At 42.3% G+C, this 23,592-nt stretch overlaps 1 protein-coding gene across 2 annotated transcripts; it reads left to right on the plus strand.

Moving 5' to 3' along the window:
- Positions 1 to 189: 189 nt before the first annotated feature.
- On the plus strand, positions 190 to 23,319 carry LOC126546343 (E3 ubiquitin-protein ligase TM129). 2 transcript variants are annotated; one of them, XM_050194535.3, is made up of 6 exons: positions 190 to 435; positions 3,764 to 4,002; positions 5,706 to 5,935; positions 10,116 to 10,275; positions 15,503 to 15,711; positions 23,144 to 23,319. In XM_050194535.3, the coding sequence occupies exons 1-6, from the start codon at positions 231 to 233 to the stop codon at positions 23,184 to 23,186; spliced, it is 1,086 nt and encodes a 361-aa protein (XP_050050492.1). In that variant the 5' UTR covers positions 190 to 230; the 3' UTR covers positions 23,187 to 23,319. The 2 variants fall into 2 exon arrangements, with proteins under 2 accessions (XP_050050492.1, XP_054917420.1); XM_055061445.2 differs by lacking the exon at positions 190 to 435 and adding an exon at positions 442 to 650.
- The last annotated feature ends 273 nt before the right edge of the window (positions 23,320 to 23,592 follow it).

Here is a 23,592-nt window from a genome sequence, read left to right on the forward strand (position 1 = left end):
TTAGAGCAATGGTTAGAGGCATAGAGTTTCTTACAAAAATTGGTTAGAGGCACTTAAAGCCCCTCCATCCACGCGCCACCGCCGCTTTCTGGTCGGCGGAAACGTGTATGGAGGGGCTTTAGAGGCACATAGAGGAGGTGCTGTCTTGCCTTAAAATCTAGCTTCTAGCAATTCCACAAAAACCAGGCCCTTAGCCAAGCCAGCCCAACACCGTCAGACTGTAAATAAACATGGCGACTGAGGCAGTATGGTTTAGTGTCGTGTATGCTATGATATGTGTTTACATCCTTACGCCACCAACAGAATTTGTGACAGCTGGTCTGACTCTTACACATCTTTTCGGGAGATTCATCGACAAAGAGGATGTGAAGTTCGTTGAGCACCACATTCAGAGGACACTGTTGACTGTTATCGTTCATACTTTTCTGCCGCTAGGTAACGTCTCTTTCCTAAAACTCTTTGCGGCGAGTGTTGCAGATCTGGTCGGGAACGACAACCGAAGGCGCAGTGCATGCACTCGCGTGCAGTGATCACCTCGTCATCAACGAATATTTAATATGTGGTAACATCAGTAGAAGTGACGTGTCCCACCAGCGCATAAGTGGCTAGGATGCGCTCGTCATTAATGTGCTGCCAACGTAGTTGCGCAAGTAGGCCACATGCGTTTATATTTGTGGTCATAAACAGCACTGTAGTCTAAGCGAAGTGCCTCAAGGCCCTCTGCCGATCTCGTTTTGTGTTAAGTTGTGTGCGCAGATGTCTGCGGAAAAAAAAAAAAAAAAAAAGCCGGTTGCCATCGCAGGGGCGCAGCGCCGATGGATGTTTGTGTTCTACATCGTGTGACTCGTAACTCGACGCCAATACTCAGCAGGCTTTCCTGAGCAAAGCACGATAACTTACTTTCCACTGATGGAAGAATTAGATCCTTTGCCACGTAGTTTATAAGCGTCTTATTCGAAGTGTTCCTCAACATAATTCCTAGTGGCCACATCTCCCAAAATCGCCTGGTGAAATTAAGCGTTGATGCAACCGCCCATTTGTTTTGTTTGTGTTTTTCTTCCCCCTCATTTTTTTTTTTTTCATAGCTTAGTGGACTGTGGGCTTTACTCAATCAGCATTCGATTATTTTGTTCTTTTTTTTTTAATTTCCCTGCGTTTAAGGGAAGTTCAAGCAGTTTACACGGTAAGATCTGACCATGTGTTAGAGAACAGAGTGCTGACAATATGATTGAGAAGCAGAGGTCAGGACTTAGTGGCATTATGTTTTCATAATGTTTTCACATTTTCAACATATGTGTGGGGAAGGTGCGCATCCCTGAAGTCCAGTAAAGAATTTAAAACCACAGAGCCTGAAAAAGGAGAAAGCTTCTGGGGATGGATTTTTCATGTGGCACTGCTTATCTGAACTTGAAATGGGAAGTCATCTGTTATCTTGTCTGCATCTTCACATCATGCATGCATTTTAGTTGAGGACACCAGACTTGAGATCTTTGTTATTTGTGTTGAGATATCTGTGATCACAGTCCACAGTGATTGAATTTTAAGTGAACTTAGATGCAAAATAAGCACCTGGTGCCACTTCCTTCATCACTGTTTCTCTTGTGTTGCCCGGTTCCTGACATGATTGTGCCACTTTAAATAATTAAAATTTAATCAGGTTTTTACATGCCGGAACCACGATCTGATTGTGAGGCAAGCTGTAGTGGGACACTGGATTAATTTTTTCTGACCTGAAGTTTTTTTTTTTTTTTTTTTAAATGGACGCCTAAATTTAAGTACACAAGTGTTTTGCATTCTGCCTCCATCTAAATATGGCCACCATGGCTAGGATTAAACCCGCAACCTTCTACTCAGCAGCACAAACAGTGCCACTTTAATTAAATGTGTTGCAAGTGACCAGTGGCTGTCTTCCCAATTTTGTGGTATCGTTATAGCTCATGGTTCCGAGATCATTAGTAAAACATTTCATGCTTGTCAGAATAGGGGAAAGTTAGTGTTCAAGCTTTAGTGTAGGGAAATTGCCTTGATGTTTTCAGAGGGATATATTGCCAACCATAGGTAATCAGGCAGAATCGTATGCATGGTTTATGTCTTTGAAAGTGCAGTTCAGCTAAATTCTTTTTCTTTTTCCACATTTCTATCAGGTAGAAATGCCTCCAGATTTTTTGTGTAAATGATGTAATGAGCATAAATCATGCTAACTAGTGATTAGGTATATGTAAAAGTATTGTGCACAGCAGTGCCGTGCCACGGTAAAGATGGAACAGTCAAAATGTGTTTGTGCTGTATCTTGTTTTCATATGAAAATGTTGTTGGCAGATGTATTGGAAAGTAGGTTTAACTTCCTTATATGGTAGACTGTGTGGTAAATCTATGTTCTTGTGGTGCACTAGAATGCATAAAATTCGTTTGTTATTCTTCTGTAAGCATATTTAAAAACATTATTTAAAATCCTCCTTGCATCATTTGTGCTACTGTGCAGTAGGGAAGTGATGTGCTATGCTGTTCAACATACGTGCACTGCTTCTGGGGCACAATACCTTATTTACTGCAGCTTGGGTGGCTACAGCTTTCTACTGCTGAACACAAGATCACGGCTTCAATTTCCAGCTGCTGCAACACTATTTTGATGTGAGCAGAATGCAAGAACCTTTGTGTGCTGTACTTTTATTGCACATTAAAGAACCCTATGGGTTCGAAGTTAATTCAGATCCCTCCACTGTAGCATTTCTAAGCCTCAGGGTTCCTTTAGAATGTTAGGCCCCATCAGTCAACTCAACACTTGTTCATTACTTTATGTGGGAAAGAAAATATGCATGTGAAGCCGCTGCAATGCCTCTTTGTTGTTTTGCTGACAGGCTGCCCCTGCACTACTCTACTTTTCTTTGCTGGTACCTCTAGATGCAAGTGAAAACAGAAAAGTTGAATTTATGATGCCTGTGCATCCTTGGAACTCAGGATAAGCTGGTGTCGCTAATATTTCCCAGAATAAACATTCTCCCATGCCACTAATAAAACTGAAGGCTCTGGTAGCTCCATACATTTTTGACGCATGCAGAAAAGAGAAAGCAGCTCACATGGATGCACTAAGTAAGTCTCATAACTTGATTGCAGTCTTCATCACCAAAAAATAACTACCATGCATAAATTTGGTACATTGCATTGCATATCTTACTCAACCAGCCCCAGACTGAATTTATGGTTTGTAGAAAGGCCTTATTTTATGAATGCTCAGGCACTTGTAAGTAGCACATTCACCCACTGCAGTGGCTTACCCCTTTCAGAGTTTTTTTTTTCAGAGGTGATGCATCTCCAGTGTCAGTTTCTTTCTTCTCAGATATTTTAAAACAAATGCAACAGTTCATTTTTGGATATGCAGAAATGAAAAAAAAAAAAATGAGACACATAATGGCAAAATCTCTCCAGATGTGCACCTCACATTCCCATCTGGCAAAAGGGAAGTAAAAAGGAACATGGTGGGGCAGAAACATGGAAATGCACCAGTTCATCACTGGCTCTGGAAGAGTCAATGGCTATGGAATTCTGTTTCTGAGTGTGGATTTCTTTTCATGGAGGGCACGCTTTGATTGGAGCATAATGCAAAAATACTCGTTAAAGAAGCCCAGGTTATCAACATTCATCCAGATCCCTCCACTGTGGTGTCTCATGGCCCCTGTGTTGCATTGACATTTAAACCTCATCAATTAAGTGGTCCATTGAGAAGCTTATGTGGATTTTGGGTTGTACATTTTTTTTTTGCCAGGTTACTTCTTTGGTTTCACGAATCTGATTGAAGATGACAGCTTGGTGGAGCTGTGGCAGTCCAAGCTGTTGTGGCAGGTAGGCCTGGCCGTGTCTTGCCTGGTGTTCACGGCAGGCATTGTGGTGGCCTTCACGTGGTCCATGGCAGACTGGGCCCGGCATCCTGTGACCCAGCGGCTGCTACAGTATGGTAGCCCTTGGCGCATCATTGCCATGCGGATCAACACAGAATTTTCCCAGGTGGGCAAAGATCCCAAACACCGTACAGGAAATGAGAAGTGCAGCAGTGGCTATTTATTTATTTAGTCACTGCTAAAGTGGAAAATGTGAAGCACAAAAAAAAAAGATAAACTCGTACAAAGACCTGCAGAATAGCATACACTATGTATGAATGCATATCAAGGGAATGAAAACAGTATTAAAAATGTAACTTATAAAATGCCTGAGCAACCTGTTGCGATAAACTTTTTAGTGTTGGCCACAGTATATTGATAGTGGAGCTATGATGTCTTTCCATCCTCATAATAGATCACACACTTATGCACTTCTCTGCAATAATGTAAAGACCAGCCAGACACTGCTGGCCATAGCTGGCTGGCCTTTACTTCCTTTGATATGTCATGTACACATTTCTGCAAGCTTCATTTCAGTGGACATGCTTAATTTACTGTGGCTGTGGAGGAAGAAGTGACAAGAGAAGAATTTCAGTGCAGCCAGATATTGTTGCAGAACACCTCAAACTTTGCTGGAGGCCATTGCACAATGGTGCTATCTGATGATGGCAGCTCTGGCACAGCATTATCCAGTTGCAATGCTAGGATCTTGCATTCCATTGCCACCAGCTCTTACCAGTACACTCCTCCTCAGTCTTGACCTCTGCATGCACCCTCATGCACTAATGCTAGTAGAGCATTTGTCTGCCTATCTTATCTATTCTTGCTTTATTTCTGTGGCAAAGATCTCATCCCTCTCATTTGAGTGATGCTGCTCATTTTTCTTTGCCTCTCGCACCGTGAGTGGCCTGTGGCATCGTAACCAGAAAGTTTCTCAGCTACCGCCAGTGGCATGACCAGCATTTTCGAAGGAGTGAGGGCGTCTGACAAACCACCAAATTTTCGAGGTGGTTGGACCTAGCAACCCTTACTGACTAAGCCACAAGTGGCCAGGTATGACAAGGTAAACCCTGTGCTGTTTTAGAGGGCTTAACATGTTTTTAGGGTTGGGAAGCAGGCTCCTTTGTATGTCCTTCAAGGGCCCCTGAACCACCTTTGACATTTTTAATAATGCTGTTTAAATGAACAGAAGCATAATGTACAGATTACTTTGATGATAGTCTTTGGTTAATATATATGGAAGTACCTCGGGTAACTGACAACCTTAAAAAGCAACATGTTCTTCTCTATAGGCTATTCCGGTCCCTTCTTTGCACGTGATGACAGCAGCAAGGTCCTGCATGTCGCATCACTCGAGTAAAAGCTGTAGGTTTGATGGTTTGCGAGGGATGTGCCAACGCTATGAAAGACGGCTGTATGTTCTAAGAAGGGAAGGGGCTTACCCATTTTGCACTATTGATCTGTTATAAAGCTTCCATTTAGTTGGCATTGCTCCTCCACAATGGAGGAGCCTTCTGGGTTGTTGATGTTACTTCTAGCTTTCACTGTGCTGCATAGAGTTGGTAACAATAGACTGCGAGGAGGAGACGGTGCCTGTGGGGAGGGAAGCAAAGGCGAGTCAGGAACCAGCAGCAGCTGTGTAATTGTTCTTCAAACGCCTCTTACTTTGACTTTTGTTATTAAGTGTCATTTTGAAAAATTCTTACTGCTGGATAATAATTGCACACTGGTACACAGCTGGCACTATGTAACCTCTTTTCAAGCTCAGAGTGTTTTAGGGTTCTTGCTCCATTTACTCTGTCTAATTGGTGGCCTTCTTTTTCTGAGCAGGTGGACAAGTTCATCAGTGGTGCAGGGTCACTCACACGCACTGTAGTAACCAATTCATGGATCATCAAAGCTACACCATACAACTTGCATCTGATCCAACAGACAGATGCAGTGCTAGAGCTGGTGAGCAGTGCTGAGCACTCTGTGTCACATGTCAGTGGCATGGGCATCCAGTACCTGGACATCCTGGTCAAGAGCCGCAGGCCTGGAATACCCTCGTTTACCATAAGGTAGGCTCCTTGAAGCCAGGCTTTGTACTGCGTCAACATTTTCACTGGAAGGGTGTTTGGAATGCCACACTGTATGTGGCAGATTTTGTCAATTGGTCACCTTTGTTGCAAAGCTTTGTAAAGTGTTGAAATTGGCTGGAGCACTTCACCAGTGATGCTATAAAGTGTGCTAATACAGTCCATTTGTTGAAATAATGGGTGTTTTTTGTTTTTTAATGTTCACATAATTTTTTTAATTGCCTGTGGTATGTAGCTCAATCTACTCATTGAGCTGGATTCCTTGAAGAGGTAGACATTACTTTCAAAATGCACAATTGAAGATTAACAACATTTTATTGATCAACTTTTTAACAAATTACTTTAGTACACATATTGCAATACACAAACTAAGTGATTTCACAAGGTACATTCACTTGGAACAAATTTTGAGCTTAGCATCAGTTTTGAGATAATCACTGTCAAAATTAACTGCTGTTCCGCTAGCTTTTTGAGTAAAATGTCTTTTTATTCATCAAAGCTAAAAAATTATAGAACACCAATGCATTTCATCGCGAACTTTCGGAATGCATATCTCGAAACTGGTGTTATCCTCAGTATTCGTTCCAAGTGAATATGATCTTGAAGTCACCGGCTTTAATTCACAAACTGTAATAGGTGCCATAAAGTAGTTTATACATTAATTAGGTAGAATTCGTTAATTAGTGAAATATTCATTTTGATTTCTTACGTAAATAATGTCTCCTCTAAGATTAATCTAGCTTTAGAAGCAAAATTTTGCTAAGTCACACAGGTAAATTTGGAAAATTCTGTTAATGATAAAAAGAACACCTCTTATAAATACTTTTAATGCAGTCCACCTCAAGAGCAATTTTAAGGTTTCCTAAATTGCTGGTAATGAAAAAGAAAGCCCATGATATTAAAATGTGTGGGGGTACTGCACACATAATAGATTGATGGGTATGTCGCACAATCTTTCTCTACTGCAGTTTTTTTTTTTTTTTTTCATTTCATTACTGATCATCCCTTGGCAGCTTAAGACCATAAGTCAACATCAACTGTCGCAGAACTTATTACAGTCCTGGAAACAGTATCTTTTCTCTCCAGGAAGCCACTTCACTCATGGACAGTATTCTGCTACGCTAAGCCACCACTTATAGCTTTTGATTGTGTTATGAAACAAGATTTGGTTATATCTTCGCTCTAGAATTTCTTGACCTTGAGCAAACAAAAAAAAAATCACGATATCACCTTTTCATTGATACCTGCACATTGTGACATGGTCGGGAACGAATTGGCAGATGCTGAAGCAAAGATAGCAACGGCTATGAAGCACATGAACGTACTGCTTTGTTGCATCATGCGAAACTACTTTTGAGCACTAGACCCAACTAAATCGACGCCACAAGCGTTGGCACAAGTGAGACTCAAAAATGAAGTTTGTATGCCGTACAAGCTTAAAAGCAGCCAAGTAAGTATGGTGCATGAAATTAATCATGCTGTCGCATTCACTGGGCATTAAAGGTGCCTCGTAGGTAGCAGTGACACTGGTACAAATTGCAAACACTATTAGGTGCTTTAGACACTTGCATACACTTTTTGCATTTGCAAGAATGGCAGAAGGCAAAATGGCATCCAAGAATGGCAGATTCTGGTCTCTTCACTTGCACACATCAATAGCGAAAGCAGACCACGTCCTGATGAATATGTTTTGGATCCTTGACCTGATGCGAACACTGCAGCTGTGATTGTAAGGGCAGCTCTAGCCTTTTTACAAGCCACTGGGCTAGACACATGGCCTTGGGGATGTGGCTGTACAGTGGACTCGTAGACACACATTTTGTTCTCTTCATCATGACCACTCATCAATCTTTTTTTTTTCTTCCCCCGTCCACCTTCCACAGTGCGAAGTACCAGACCAGAGCAAGCTTCCAATGATGTACTCACTCAGGCTCGCTGTTTGAAATGGACACTGCTCATGGATGCGCAGTTAGGGTCACTCGAGACCTTACATATAATTCCATGGACACATTGAATCACACGATTCAGACTTCTTTACACTCACTTGGATTCACATGCACTCGAACTCATGTCAAGTTGCTTAGACTCACTGGTCGGTCTGAGTTGGAGCAAGTTAGTGATATTCGAAATTATAACGTGAGAAAGACTGAAGAAGCTGTAAGAAATGGACGCAGCCTGCAATCAGTGAGAAGGAAACTTGGCATAGGACAAACCAAGATGTATGCACTGAAAGATAAGCAAGGTAGTGTCATCAGCAATCCCGAAGGTATAGTAAAAGCAGAGGAAGAATTCTATACTGACCTCTACAGTACCCAGAGGACTCAGGATAACTCCATTCGAAACAGTAATGAACAGAATACAGAAACTCCTCCTATCACTAGCGATGAGGTCAGGAGGGCCTTGCAAGACATGAAACAGGGAAGAACGGCAGGAGAAAATGGAATAACAGTTAACTTAATCAAAGATGGAGGAGATATAATGCTTAGAAAGGGTCCCAGAAAACTGGGAAAATGCAAACATTATACAAATCCACAAAAAAGGGAGACGTTAAAGAATTGAAAAATTATAGGCCCATTAGCTCACTCCCAGTATTATATAAAATATTCACCAAGATTCACCAACACTGGACTTTAGTCAACCAAGGGAACAGGCAGGTTTGAGGAAGGGATACACTACAATGGATCACATCCATGTCATCAATTAGGTAATCAAGAAATCCACAGAGTACAATCAGCCTCTATATATGGCTTTCATAGGTTACGAAAAGGCATTTGATTCAGTAGAGATACCAGCAGTCATAGAGGCATTACGTAATCAAGGTGTAGAGACCGTTTAGGTAAATGTCCTGGAAAATATTTACAGAGATTCCACAGCTACCTTAATTCTCCACTAGAAAAGTAGGAAGATACCTATAAAGAAAGGAGTCAGACAAGGAGAGACAATCTCTCCAATGCTGTTCACTGCGTGCCTGGAAGAAATATTCAAGCTATTAAACTGGGAAGGCTTAGGAGTAAGGATCGACGGCGAATACCTCAGCATCCTTCGGTGTGCGATGATATTGTTCTATTCAGCAACACTACAGACGAGTTACAGCAAATGATTGGGGACCTTGGCAGAGAGAGTGTAAGAGTGGGGTTGAAGATTAATATGCAGAAGACAAAGATAAGGATGAATGACAGGGCAAGGGAACAAGAGTTCAAGATCACCAGTCAGCCTCTAGAGTCTGTGAAGGAGTATGTTTACCTAAGTCACTTAATCACAGGGAACCCTGATCATGAGAAGGAAATTAATAGAAGAATAAAAATGGGTTGGATCGCATACGGCAGACATTGTTAGCTCCTGACTGGAAACTTACCATTATCATTGAAAAGGAAGGTGTATAATCAGTGCATTTTACCGGTGCTGACATATGGGGCAGAGACTTGGAGACTGACAAAGAAGCTTGAGAACAAGTTAAGGACCGCGCAAAGTGTGATGGAACTAAGAATGCTAGGCATAACCTTGACAAACAGAAAGAGAGCGGTTTGGATCAGAGAGCAAACGGGTATAGCCGATATTCTAATTGACTTTAAGAGAAAAAAATGGCACTGGGCAGGTCATGTAATGTGCAGGTTAGATAACTGTTCGACCATTAGGGCTACAGAATGGGCACCAAGAGAAAGGAAGCAGAGTAGAGGAAGGCAGAAGACTAGGTGGTGTGATGAAATTAGGAAATTCGCTGGTGCTAGTTGGAATCGGTTGGCGCAGGACAAGGGTAATTGGAGATGGCAGAGAGAGGCCTTCGTCCTGCAGTGGACATAAAATAGGGTGATGATGGTGATGATGAACTCATAAGTGAGTTCATCAACCTAGAGGCAAATGACATAGGCCACATAGTGCCCGTTCACAGAAGCTCACCAAGAGTGCCAATTAAAAACACCCTGTCACAGCACATCACTCACTGGTATGAAACTTGAATACCTTATGTAAATGCCACAGCACTGTCACAGGAAGTGAACACTTTCTGTGAACACTTGCTTTACTGTAGATCCTTGTTTCGTTACATTTTATTTTATTTCCAATACTGTTAAGCCCTTACAGGCTGTTACAGAGTGGGAGAAGAAACATTTTAACCACATGTACAAAAACATACCTCTTTGTGATATATGAATAATTGTTCCAGGGTGAATTCAATGGAGTACAATGACCTGAAGGAAAAACTACAGGCCCCATTGGACAATGTACGCAATATTGTAATACACCGGAGTCTCAGTGACAGGTTTACTGATGCGTTCAGAAGTCACGTTGAACAGAATGCCAGGTACAGGCTGCCAGCAGGCATGGTAAGTATAACTTCATGTGCACACTTAGAGTTCACTGCAACACTTTGAGCCAGTAGAGTGTACTGGTACATAGCACTGTATATCTGGAAGTAGAACTGCTGATGTTGCATGGTTTTTAAGACTAGAGTTGTTCATTAGATGTGGTGCATTACCATATTTGCACGATTCTGCCATCGATTGTAACACGCCGTTATATTACCACCCAAATATTAAAAAAAAATAACTTTGTGCCAATTCTACCACACACATCAAGTAACAAAACCTGACAGTATGCTTACCGTATTGAAACAATATTATTGAACATACAAAGGCACACAGACATGCACACAGCTGAATCTTAGCCACTAGTGGCTATTGAAGTCCGATGACACCTCCTTTTCTCTGTCTGCTGACCACAGAAAGTCATCTTCAGTTCCATTTAATGCATTAGAGTTGCCGCACTTCTGTAGGCTTGCGAACCATCGTCCGCGGGAGGGCGTTCCACGCACCATGGACCCAGCTTGTGATGTGCATGCGCATCGCTTTCTTCAGACGACCTGTTTTATGGCAGTATGGCTAGCTACGTTGCATTTAACTTTTTTTTTTATTTAAGAATCAGATTCATTTTTAATTTTGTGTAGAGTTTGTTATGATTGTAACACGCATGCATTAGAATCGCGCAAATACAGTAGTGGCTTCTTTGCCCGAAGTTGAACAAAGAGGAGACATAAATTAATTCAACTTCTGTTAATTTGTGTTTTTAGTTAATTCAATGCCAACCAAAAATCCCAGCCAGCGCCCATACATTTTTTTGGGCCAAAACTTTCATTATATCGATTTTAAAGTTGGCCCTTACTGGATAATTCTAACTTGACTGGTCAGTGCAGATATGCCTGATTCCAATTGTGACCCTAGTCGTGACCCCAATGGCTGTAGTGTCTGTCTGGATAAAGGTAGGAGATAGTGAACATGTTAATTACACGTTATCTCTCATCAACAACGCCTATTTTCGACCTGCCCTAGGCTGATTTTCAAATGAAAATGGCAGCTCAAAATGAATGATTATCGTATTAACCCAACTCTAGCACATGCGTTTTAAAGCAAATCTTTTTGTGCCTACAGCCCCGCGGGTTTGATATGGCTGCTTCTTGCATAATGCATGCACTTTTTATTGCGATAGAAATTATATGGACACTACGCACATTTCTGCTGTCGCCGTGATGTTCCGTACAGGGTCCAAGCATGATAACATCGTCGTCACATGCTGTATGCTCCATGTGCGAGGGAAAATTGCGAGGGTCAGCAGACAATCGTGGCTCAATCTTGTGCGCGCAAAGGAGGAAACCGGGGAGAAAGCACTCCGTCTTCTGTTGCACATGAGGCACCGGGGGTAGGGGAGGGACTGGCGGGGAGGGTCTACCCTGCCGGCTGCTGTGTGCAGCGATGCTGCGTGGGTGAAGTATCTTGAAAGCAATCTGCGATGTGGACAAAGTGCGTGGTCATGCGGGCCTCATCTTCAAAGTGGACAAAATGCGCTGAGTGCTGCTAGCTCTGTATGCACTGTGCTTTTGACACTTAGTTCGCGTTGAAGCGAGAGGTAGCACGAAGGTCAATTCACGTGCTGCTACTACTGCACTTCCTCACGCCAGTATTTTGACAGCAAATTTTGGCAGTCATCGAAGGAGATGTGTTCATGTTTACCTGTGCACACGTAACACTGTTTGTTAATTTAGTTAGTAAACAAATGTTTACAAGTTTCTACGGCCGATAAAACTACTGTCCTTACTTCGTATAGCTGTCTACTAATTTGCTATCGCAATCGATGGTTCGTCTTTCGGACAGAACTGCAACTTTTTTTTTTTTCCGTAGGAAATTTATTCGAATTAGGGGGGGGGGGGGTATAATTATGTCGGAATAGTTTTCTGATAGAAGGTTGTAGGGGCTAAATGTAAAAATAAAGTTAAAATCGGGGTTCACAGGCCAGCCACTGTAAGGTCAAACAAAATTTTACTTACAGAACAGCACTTACCTTTGTAGTAAGAGCACAAGTTCTACACAAGCAGGAACTGCAATGGCGTTTTATTTGCAGACACTAAATTGAAGAGGGGGGGGGGCTCACTTCGAATTAGTATGAAGGTGCGATGATTGCACTCGAGTGGAGAAAAAAATGTTATTTATGATGGCCGATGTGCGGGGTGCAAGCATAATGCAAGTGCGAGCCTTGTGTGAGTAAATACGGTATTAGTGGATGTATTTATATGTGAAGGTCATATATCATCACTGAACGAGCATATGTAAGCCAGCATACAGGCTTATAGCTATATGTAGTAACCCTGTATACTGACCACCAAAATAGTGCCCAGTGAGCATGGCTTTATTCTGCATAATAAAGAGAAGAAAAAAAACTCAACATAAATCCTGTACATATCTTGTTAGCTTGTGTGTCAGCTGTAAAGTCCTCGGACCTCTTAGTGTAATAGCACATTCAACGGCTTCTTTCATTTACTATTTGAATTTCTTTTATTTAGCCATTGAGTATGTGCCTCTGGATATTTGCCCATTGAGTACATGTTGATGTGATCAAGCGCACGCTAGGGAGATGGGAGGTAGGTGAGTGCGTGTCTCCTCCTCTAGCCCGGTCATGGCTGCACACGTGGCTGTCAATGCAGCTGAGTGCATACGTGGCCTGCACGCTCTATATCGGCAGTAATCTGCGGTTGATAGAAGCTGCAAAGGTGGTGAGCCGAGATGGCCGTTTAATGTGCACTGTCTTCCCGCACGTTTAGTGTTAGAGGTCGCATAATCTAAAGTTTTGGAGCTGCATTGAAGCGAGAGGCAGACAAACCATTCTCTTGCCTCTGTCCACACTTTTCATGGTAGCATCGTCTTACTGCAGGTGACAGAATCGGCCGCAGTGGCGGAGTTGATGCGAAATGGCCACAGGCTTCACTTTGTACCGCCGATGTGAAGATATCGTCAACACCGCATGAAATCGTATCTTCTGTTGCTGACTCTCAAATTGAACAAAATATTTTCTTCTTATTGAAATTATTTATTTCCGATTGCCCGATAATTCAGAAAATTTTGCGGCTCCTTCCGTGTGAGAAAAATTCACTGGCGGCTGTACTTGCTTGCATAAATGATTGAATTTCAATGTAACAAAATTTCTATGCAACGAAGCAAACTGATCATTTTATAAACTTTGTTATGTCGACGGTTAACTGTACACTCCAAAATGTACGTTAGATCTGCACAATTCTTTTTCCGTGAATATTAGTCCAAAAATCACCTGCACATTGTGATAAGATACAAAACCAAAACGACATTTGTGGCGTTTGCAACGACGGCGTTGGTATTGTCATCACAACACAGTGTCAAAACAAAGTTTTGCATAGCTGGTGATGATGATGCACTTCTTTCAGTTTTTAACCCTTTCGCTGTCGGACCTTTCTGGCCGTGACGCACCGCCAGTGTCGGCTTGGTTTCAGGGAGCGAGCATAACAGGGAATGAACATAGCAATTTATTTTTGATTATGATTGGTATACAAATAACATAGTCAATGCAATATGCACATTTTAATGTTCTGCAACTGTTATTAGTAAACATCATCATCATCATCAGCCTGACTATAACATCCTTCAACATCCGAATCTGACGATGCGGAACTCATCTCTTCATCGTGTTAGACGCTGTCCGAGTCCAAATCCGAGCTCGGCTCGTATTCTGAATCGTAAGAGCCACCGCTCCAATGAACAGACGAAGGTCTCGAGCTGCTCAGCTATCCGAAAGTAATCGCGCGCAGGGAGGGTGCGCTTTCAGTCGCCCGCGCAACGGAGATAAATGGGACGTTGTGTGATCAAGAAGAGGGAGATGGAAAAAGGCTAAAACAAAGTTCGAAGGGCTTTACGTTTACTGCTGCAAGTCGGAAGCGAGGGTGCGGCGAGAGAGCGAAAGCAGCAATCGAGTCTTTCTTTTCGGAGAGGCAACGGCGGCGCGTGCGCCTGAACTTGACGCGCCGTAGCAGACACACCAACAGAAGAAAATAAAAACCTTCAAACCGGCGGAGATGGCAGAACAACCCTTGAACCCATAACCACACGCGCGCGACGCATGATCCAGCGAACGCGGAGCCACCGCGCCACTCGGCAAAAAGAGAGGGGGGCGTGGCAGTCGCACCGTACTCTTCAATACGTGTATTAACACAGGCCGGGGCAAAAATACGAACTTGTAGGAAGAGTCAACAGATGGCGTGGCCAAGTCCGGGAGCGCCAGCTTTGCGCTCAGGCGCGAAATTTTGAACGCGCGATAGAGAACGTACCGGTACGTCAGTGACACTGTGGGGGGGAAGCGCGATGACGTACCGGTACGTCAGTGACAGCGAAAGGGTTAATTACAAAGCTCATTTGGAAGATAACTTAATTTACATGCTAAGCTAGCAGCAACAAAGTCACATCTTGTGTTCTCAGTTCTCTGGTGACTCATATCTGTCGCAACATGAACAGGCGAAGTACTTAGTCTGGCACGGGCCAACATGCCATATGCAGTTGTTGCAGAGTTGTTTGCTAAATGCGGAATATCAAACGCAGTGGACAGCACGGAAGTTGACATGTTGTGATTCATATAGAGTGATAAGGAGCTGTCTGAGGATGATGATGGTGACCATTTAGCGTAAATAAAACTCCATTGTGTGATAGTAAACTTTGTTGGTTTCATCATTTTCTTATAGCCAGAATAGAAGGCATGCTACATGAAAAACAGCCACACGTTAGATTTGGGTGAACATTATTTTCTCTTTGAACCCATAAAAACTGCATATGCTTTAAATTTGGTGGTGCATTAAAATCAAGTAAATACTGCCAAGTGAAGCAGTGGTGTGTGTGTGGACGTGATTCTGCCTGTTGTTTAATTCAACCCACTGGTTGACTCTCAAGTCTTGTTAAGCTCAAATTAATGGAAATCAACTGTATTGTACTGGCATACATGCAACATGAATGCTACTTTAATGATAAACCATCGTGAGGCTTGACTGCACATGTTCATAAAGCTCTGGAAAAATTTGGTTAGAAATATGCATTTGTATTTGAAAAGTTGTCATTCTGCATGGATGACAGCATGCCAGTGCATGTTCATGATTTTCACTTTTGTTGGAGCTTTTTTTTTTTTATGCATGTTTGTAAGAGCTATATGGGTTGTCCGACCAAAATTTGCAGCTGGAGAAGAGACTAGTGGTGGTTGTGCTTGGTGCAGGAACTGGAGCCATGCATTGGCTGCATGCAGACAACGGCTAACGTAAAACTGCAGAAACTCTGTGATGAAGCACTAGTAGGCCAGTGCCAGGGCTGCCTGTGCCGACCAATGTGGTGCCTGGATTGCATGGGCCGCTGGTTTGCCAGCCGCCAGGACCAGGCACGCCCCGAGACATGGCTGGGAAGTCGCTGCTTTTGCCCCACTTGCAGGTCAGAAAAGCGCTGGTCTTGTTTTGCTGCTGTCTTTCCAATATTTCTGTCTAGTGCTGTTGCTGTGTTTAAAAGCCAACTGCAAAATATTTTTGACTGCGTAAGAAGCCTAGTTTCAGATAGTGTAGATAGAGCTATCGATGTGCAAAATTTTGTGTTTTAATTATGGTTGACCGCATGGCAAAAAGCTTGCAAAAATATTTTTTCGATACCAAAACTGTAAAGAAGACATTGCCATTACTGCTTGTCAGAAATGTTTCGGAACCCAGAACTTTAGAACCAGCGTGGCTTCTCAGCATGACCTCTGTGACTAGGTGGCGCCCACGGCACACTGGAAATCTGAGAGGCCATCATCTAGAATTTGTTCCATTTCCACTAACCACCTAGTGCGTGTGTTGTCTGCTTAAGTACTATTGAAAGGTTGTTAATAAGAAAATTAGACAATTATCAGTCATCCAGCTCTGCCAAGATTGCTTGAGGACTTGAGCTCCCTCAGCAAGAGAAAAGCAAAAGCAACCAAGGCTTTCCATGATCAGGTGTGACTGAGGCTGTGCACCTTGTGTACAAAGCACATCCTTCTGTATCTTTATTTTTATTTGGATGTACAACTTGCATCTTGGAAGTACTATTGCTGATTTTTAGTTTATCTTTATTTTATTATTTGTTTTTGATAGGGCTGAATTTTTAGGCCATCAGCTATCTTGGCTAGCTTTCGAACCCATCGCAGATTGCCTCCAAGATAGGCAGCACATCCTTAGAATGTTGAGCATGTTTGCATTTTTGGAGTGTGGGACCTGTTTTAACTTCACGCACTGCAGATGAGGCAAGTCATTATATAATGCTGCATGAAAAGGAAAAGTTGTCATCCAGCCAGCCATAGCACGAAGCTACAAATGAAACCCATTTGTGTTACCTCCGTAGCTTCATGCTACAGCCAGGTGGATGACAATGTTCCCATTCTTGAATATTCTTTCACTTTGCGAGCTTCTGCAGAACTGATTTGCCATATAATGCTGTACTGTAATGTTCATCCCTGTAGCTTGAAAGTAGAAAACTTGTTAGCTAGCTTTTTAATGTTTGCACTTTACAGAAGTTGATGCAAACATAGCCTAACCCAACCTTGATGTAGGACCTCTATGTGGGCTTACAGTACTGTGGTGGTGTACAGAGTAGTGCTTTAATTATTTTGAACATATCCAGTGAGTTATTGTTGCAAATTCCTAAACTGCTGTTGACCAATTTGTTTGGCCCTAAAGCAGACTGTGAAGCCACGTAAAAAAATTGGGAAGCCCCAAAAAATCTAATTAAAAAAAATTGCACAGATCCCACACACAGTGGAAATCAACGTTTTATGAAGCATTTTGCAGGCACCTGGCCATACAGAATTGTTTGGGGTTCTTCAAACCATTACGACGTGAACCAACATGTTTGTGTAAATTGAGTAATTGTGTGTGTATTGTGGGGGAGCATACATGTGTGTGACGATCATATGGCAGCAAAGGCATGATTTGTAAGCTGGCCATTCAATGGCAGCTTATGAAGTCACAGCTGTTGGGTTCTACATTGGCAGTGGACGAGTGTAAGCGAGATAAACACAGATTGTGAAGTGATCAACAACTATGTGTAATACAGTCTTACGTACCTATGACTAAGTCATGCGGTGAGCAAAACAAGAACAAGGTGAAAGCAGGAGCTAACGTTTCGACAAGGACTTGTCTTATTCATGGTGACATATGCTTTCCTTGCCACAGTATATGTAGGTGAGGTTCTTCTAAAGGGAGGAGGCGTAAGGTGGGTGGGTGCGGCAACGAACGAAGGTGTGTTAGCCACGAGGGTGTAGAATGGAGAATAAAGGAGTGCTGTGCACATTACCAGTGACATGGCCATCTGTCAGTCACGTGTCAACGGCCGTGTGTCAGCCGGCGTGTCAAAGGCGTGCACAGCAGCCCTCTTTTACTTGTTTCCCTGGTGGTTATGGGCTATCGTGTCTCTGAAAGAGATAACAGAAGGAGCGGCAGAAACCGGTGCTCGTGAAAAAAATAATTTTAATAAAATAAAGGGAAATACTGAAATGAAATAAATAAATAAATAAATAAGCAACTGAACTAAATGTTGTTGCCTATAGCTTGAAATTAAGCGTAGTGAATAGATTCTAAAGCTCCCTTTGAAATGTTTATGCCTATTGGTTGCAGTGTCTTGAACTTATGGATAAGGTACGATGCTCTGTATTTTCTTTCTCAATCAGAACGGAAATTTGACTGTAAGATGTAGTGTTTAAGTTCATCAAAGTTATGACCTGGTTGGTTGAAATGCTCGGCGACGGCTTTGGGGAGCGTTTTAACTGTGTCCACGTGATGTCCGTTTAATCTAAGATTCGTTGATTGTCCCATTTTGGCCAATATATTGTTTCTTACAGAAGCAACATTCAAGCATATAAATCACATCCAAACTTGTACAGGCGAAGCTAGATTTGACTTCGTGTGTATAACTATTTGCAGTGCTTTTAATTTTGATGTCACTTTTAAGGTGCCTGCAGGTTTTGCACCTGGGGCGACAACACGCCTTTGTTACGGGGGAAGGATGTTGGCTGACTTTTGCATGCACTAACATGTCTTCAAAGTTACTGTTGTGGCGATAGGTAACCCTTGGTACATCCGGGAATGCTTTTCTCAGACACTCGTTACTTGATAATATTGGGTGTTATTTCCATAGGATGTTGTTTATGTTTGGGAGTGCATTATAATATTTTGTCATAAAGGCTGGCGGTCTTTCAGATTCTTGTGAAGGCTGTCTCTTCGCTAATTCTGACTCTCTCTCCAATCTTGATGCGACATCATAATCTCCATAGAGAGCAACTTGTAGATAGTTTCTTTCTGCTAGCATTGTTTTAAGGTCATTTAGCTGGTGTATATAATCTTGGTCTTCACTGCAGGTTCTTCTTATTAATTCCGCTTGTCCAACAAAAATTCCTTGTTTGCAGTGTCACGAGTGATGAGTGTTGTAGTCTGAATATTGCTGGCTATCCGTAGGCTTTTGGTAAAGTGTCATTCTTAGTTTTCTATTTTCTATGTAGACCGTGGTGTCGAGGTACTTGATCTGACTAGGAGAGTGGTGAGCAGTAAGTTTGCAGGTAGTGAATAGAATAGAAGGTAATTGCAGTGTATGTTACTCTGGTGAAAGCGATTGAAATGGCTAATTAAGTCAGTTAACGCGCTTGTGCCGTGTTTCCTTATTATAAATATGTTGTCAATGTAACGAAGATAGGTGCGGGGTTTTAAAGGGTAGAATTTCAATGGGTCACTTAAGCTGTCCCATGAAAATGTTCGCATACATGGAAGCGAATGGTGTTCTCATGCTAGTGCTGAAAGTTTACAGGTAGTGAAAGGAGTGACAGGTAAAGTTCAGGAGTGTGCACTTGGGGATTGATTGTGAAGGATTTAGAAACGGCTTCAATTCCTTCACTCATGGGTGTGTTAGTGCAAAGGGCAGAAACATCCAGCGCGACTAGTATAGCGCGGTCAGAAAGCATTTGGTTGCCGTTGATGCCGTGGATAATTCGAAGGAAGTGCAGCGTGTCATAAACAAAAGATGGGAGGGTGGTGGGGATGTTTTACAACTGGTGATTTAAGAATTTAGATAGTTATTCAGTAGGTGTGTTGTTGTTAGACACAATAGGCTGACCTGCGATTTCTGCTGTAAATATTTCTTCGATTGGAACTTTATGTATTTTAGAAAGAAGCTAAAAGCAGCCTGCCTTTTTGTTCTTGGGCATCATGAAGCGATATTCAGATTGCGTGATTAGTTCCCTGGACAGGAGCTCCACTATTGTGTTTTTCACAGTATTGCTGTAGTCTGAAGTTGGGTTAGAGTCGAGTTTTCCAAGGAAACTAATGTAACCCCTACAGCACATAGCTCCACCTATAGTTCTACAGGTGAGCATCCAGAGCACTGCAGCAACGTAGTAGGCATACCCCAGAGTCTAAGCCCTGAGGAAGTTTATCTCCTGAAACGTGGCCTAACGTTTTGTCCCACGAACAACGCAGTAAACGAATACGAACTCCACAAAGATATAACAGAGTTTTCAAGACGCAAGTGCATCAAGGAGTTCTTTTTCTACAGGCCAGACGTAGGAAAAGAAGATAGAGACTCTCCTAGACCACCTAGCACGTGGACACTGGAAACCGAACAGTGCCCAGACTTGGATTTATACATAAAGCTGACCTCAAAGGAAATTCTAGAGTCAGCACGGCAATGCCAGAAATGCAAAAATTTGTCCCCCGCTCAGCACCAAATCCTTAAAGATATTGATGAAAGGAATGATATTGTAATAAAACCAGCAGACAAAGGCGGCAGTATCGTATTCTGGCCTATAGAAAAGTACAATAATGAGGCCTCCAAACAACTGAGTAACCACACCCATTACAGAAAACTCGACTCTAACCCAACTTCAGACTGCAGCAATACTGTGTAAATCACAATAGTGGAACTCCTGTCCAGGGAACTAATCATGCAATCTGAATATCGCTTCATGATGACCAAGAACAAAAAAGCAGGCCGCATTAATCTTCTTCCTAAAATACATAAAGTTCCTGTCGATGAAATATTTACAGCAGAAATCTCAGGTCGGCCTATTGTGTCTAATAACAACACACCTACTGAGTCACCAGCTACATTCTTAAATCACCACCTGTCAAACATCCCCACCACCCTCCCATCTTTTGTTCAAGGCACATCGCACTTCCTTAGAATTATCGACGGCATCAACGCCAACCAAATCCTTCCTGACCATGCTATTCTAGTCACTTTGGATGTTTCTGCCCTTTGCACTAACATACCCATGAGTGAACGAATTGAAGCCATTTCTAAATCCCTCGCAATCAATACCGAAGCACACGCTTCTGAAGTTTACCCGTCGCTACTTAGGTTAGTTCTCACGCGCAAGTATTTTGAATTCGACTCTATTCACTACCTGCAAACTTTCGCCACTAGCATGGGAACACCATTTGCTCCCACGTATACGAACATTTTCATGGGACAGCTTGAAGTAGACCTGTTTAAATCCTACCCTTTAAAACCCCGCACCTATCTTCGTTACATTGACAACATATTTATAATATGGGAACACGGTACAAGTGTGTTAACCGACCTAAATAGCCATTTCAATCGCTTTCACCTGAGTATTAAATTTACTGCTCACCACTCTCCTAGTCAGATAAACTTCCTTGAAACGATGGTCTATATAGAAGATGGAAAACTAAGAACGACACTTTATCGGAAGCCTACGGATAGCCAGCAATATTTAGATTACAACAGTCATCACCCGCAACACTGCAAGCAAGGAATTTTTGTTGGACAAGCGATACGAATAAGAAGAATCTGCAGCGAAGACCACAATTATATCCATGAGCTAAATTACCTTAAACCAATGCTAGCAGAAGGAAACTATCCACAAGTTGCCCTGGATAGAGCTTATGATGTTGCACCAAAATTGGAGAGACAGTCAGAATTAGCGAAGAAACAGCCTTCACCAGAATCTGACAGACCGCTAGCCTTTATAACAAAATAGTATTCTAATGCACTCCCAAACATAAACAGCATCCTATGAAAATACCACCTAATAATATCAAGTAACAAGCGTCTGAGAAAAGCGTTCCCAGATGTCCCAAGGGTTACCTATTGCCGCAACAGGAACTTTGAAGTGTTAGTGCACGCAAAAGTCAGCCATCATTCCCCCGTAACAAAACCATGTTGTCGCCCCAGGTGCAAAACCTGCAGGCACCTTCAAAGTGACATTAAAATTAAAAGCACTGCAGATAGTTATACACAAGAAGTCAAATCTAGCTTCACTTGTACAAGTTCGGATGCAATTTATATGCTTGAATGTTCCTTCTGTAAGAAACAATATATCGGTGAAATGGGACAATCAATGAACGTCAGATTAAACGGACATCGCACGGACACAGCTAAAAAGCTTCCCAAAGCTATTGCCAAGCATTTTAACCAACCGGGTCATAACTTTGATAAACTTAAACGCTACATCTTAGTCAAATTTCTGTTCTGAATGAGAAAGAAAATACAGAGAATAGTACCTTATTCAAAAGTTCAAGACACTGCAACCAATAGGCATAAATGTTTGAAAAGGAGCTTTAGAATCTGTTCGCTATGCTAAATTTCAAGCTATAGGCAACAACACTTAGTTTGGTTGCTGATTGTTTCCTTTTTCCTTTTATTCATTTATTTATTTATTTATTCCATTTCAGTATTTCCTTTTTTTTAGTTTATTTATTTATTTATTTATTTATTTATTTATTTATTTATTGTTGGTGGTTTTTTTGACAAGCACCGGTTTCTGCTGCTCCTTCTGTTATCTCTTTCAGAGACATGATAGCACACAACCACCAGTGAAACAAGCAATTGAGGGCTGCCGTGTCACTGGCATTGTGCACAGCACTCCTTTATTCTCCATCCTACACCCTCGCCGCTAACACACCTTGGCTCGTTGCCTCACCCACCTACCTTAAGCCCTCTCCCCTTTAGAAGAACCCCACCTATATATACTGTGGCAAGGAAAGCATATGTCACCATGAAGAAGACAAGACTTGGCGAAACGTTGGCTCCTGCTTTCACGTTGTTCTCGTTTTGCTCATTGTCTTGAATTTCCATCTCCTGCCTTCCCCCTATGTCATGTGGTGTATGTTAAAATGATGATGGCATTTGTGCTCCAGCGAAGAAATGGTAAAACATGTTAAATTTGCCAGCTATGAAGTTGGTGCAGCTTCGCACAATTTCTATGGAATGTAAAGTGCTACGAGGAAAGTATAGGGAAAAGTGGGCCGTTCCCAGAGATGGTGAAGTCTAACATGGCACCTCAAAGTGTGAGCTCTTACAGGGAAAGAAGACAAGAAAGTGGCAAGTCCGAAAGTATACTGCTAGAGTATATCACATATAAATGTGACATATACTATTCAGGTGAATGACGCCAGAGTACTGCTGCCTCACAAGGACACAACTTTGTGGATTCATGCTGCACTTAATCTTATAAACCATTCAGGCACCCTCTAGTGTTTGCAGCTAGCATGAGGGACATAATTCAACATTAGTTGTGTCTTGTTTATCACAGTGTTCTTAGTGCATATGTATGGTGCAGTCATTTGTATGTGTTTGGGACAGTGGTGTCATTGCCAGCCTCAAACAACAGTATTCCAGAATCTCGGGGGCCCTGTTTGACATTGAATTCGTCAGTGTCAGAGCCATCACAACTGTACCTGCTGCTTCAGCCAGTCATTAGCAGGCTCAAGGGGCATTGCTTGCGGGAATCAAAACAAGTTTGTGTCCAAGCGGGGTGTTGTCGCAGTTCATAATGACCATGCACAGGGTGGGACCAAGCATAGAAGCCCGCTTCCCAAGCCTCACTGCAACTGTTTCCCTGCAGGTCCGTGTTCTGCATGCTCGACGTGTGCATCGTCGAAGCCTAGCTTACCTACCATCAACAAGTTCACTTGGAAGTTTGATCTTGGCTGCCATCAATGGATGTGAGCACTTGGTGACCACAGTGTATGACATACTGCCTATTATGCAAACAACGAAGATAAAGCTAAAATTGTGAGTCTTTCGTGCAGCTTGTCTAGAAGGGAAGGCTCCTGAAAGTTCTCACGTTAAACGAAACTCTCCTTCCTCTTGTTATTGTACGCATGGTTGCCAAGTTTATTTCCTACACATTCTGGAATTTCCCATGCAACATGGTTGACCTCTTACAACCACGGTGTGTATTTACATGGCGATCAATGGTTTAAAGTGACTAGCAATCTATCTGAATGTGCAGTGAGGTTATGGTTCAGATTAAAAGATCATGCTTCAGACTTGTGGAAGCAAGCATGATGT

The sequence above is a fragment of the Dermacentor andersoni genome, chromosome 1, assembly GCF_023375885.2.
Source record: "Dermacentor andersoni chromosome 1, qqDerAnde1_hic_scaffold, whole genome shotgun sequence".
NCBI lineage: Eukaryota > Metazoa > Arthropoda > Arachnida > Ixodida > Ixodidae > Dermacentor > Dermacentor andersoni.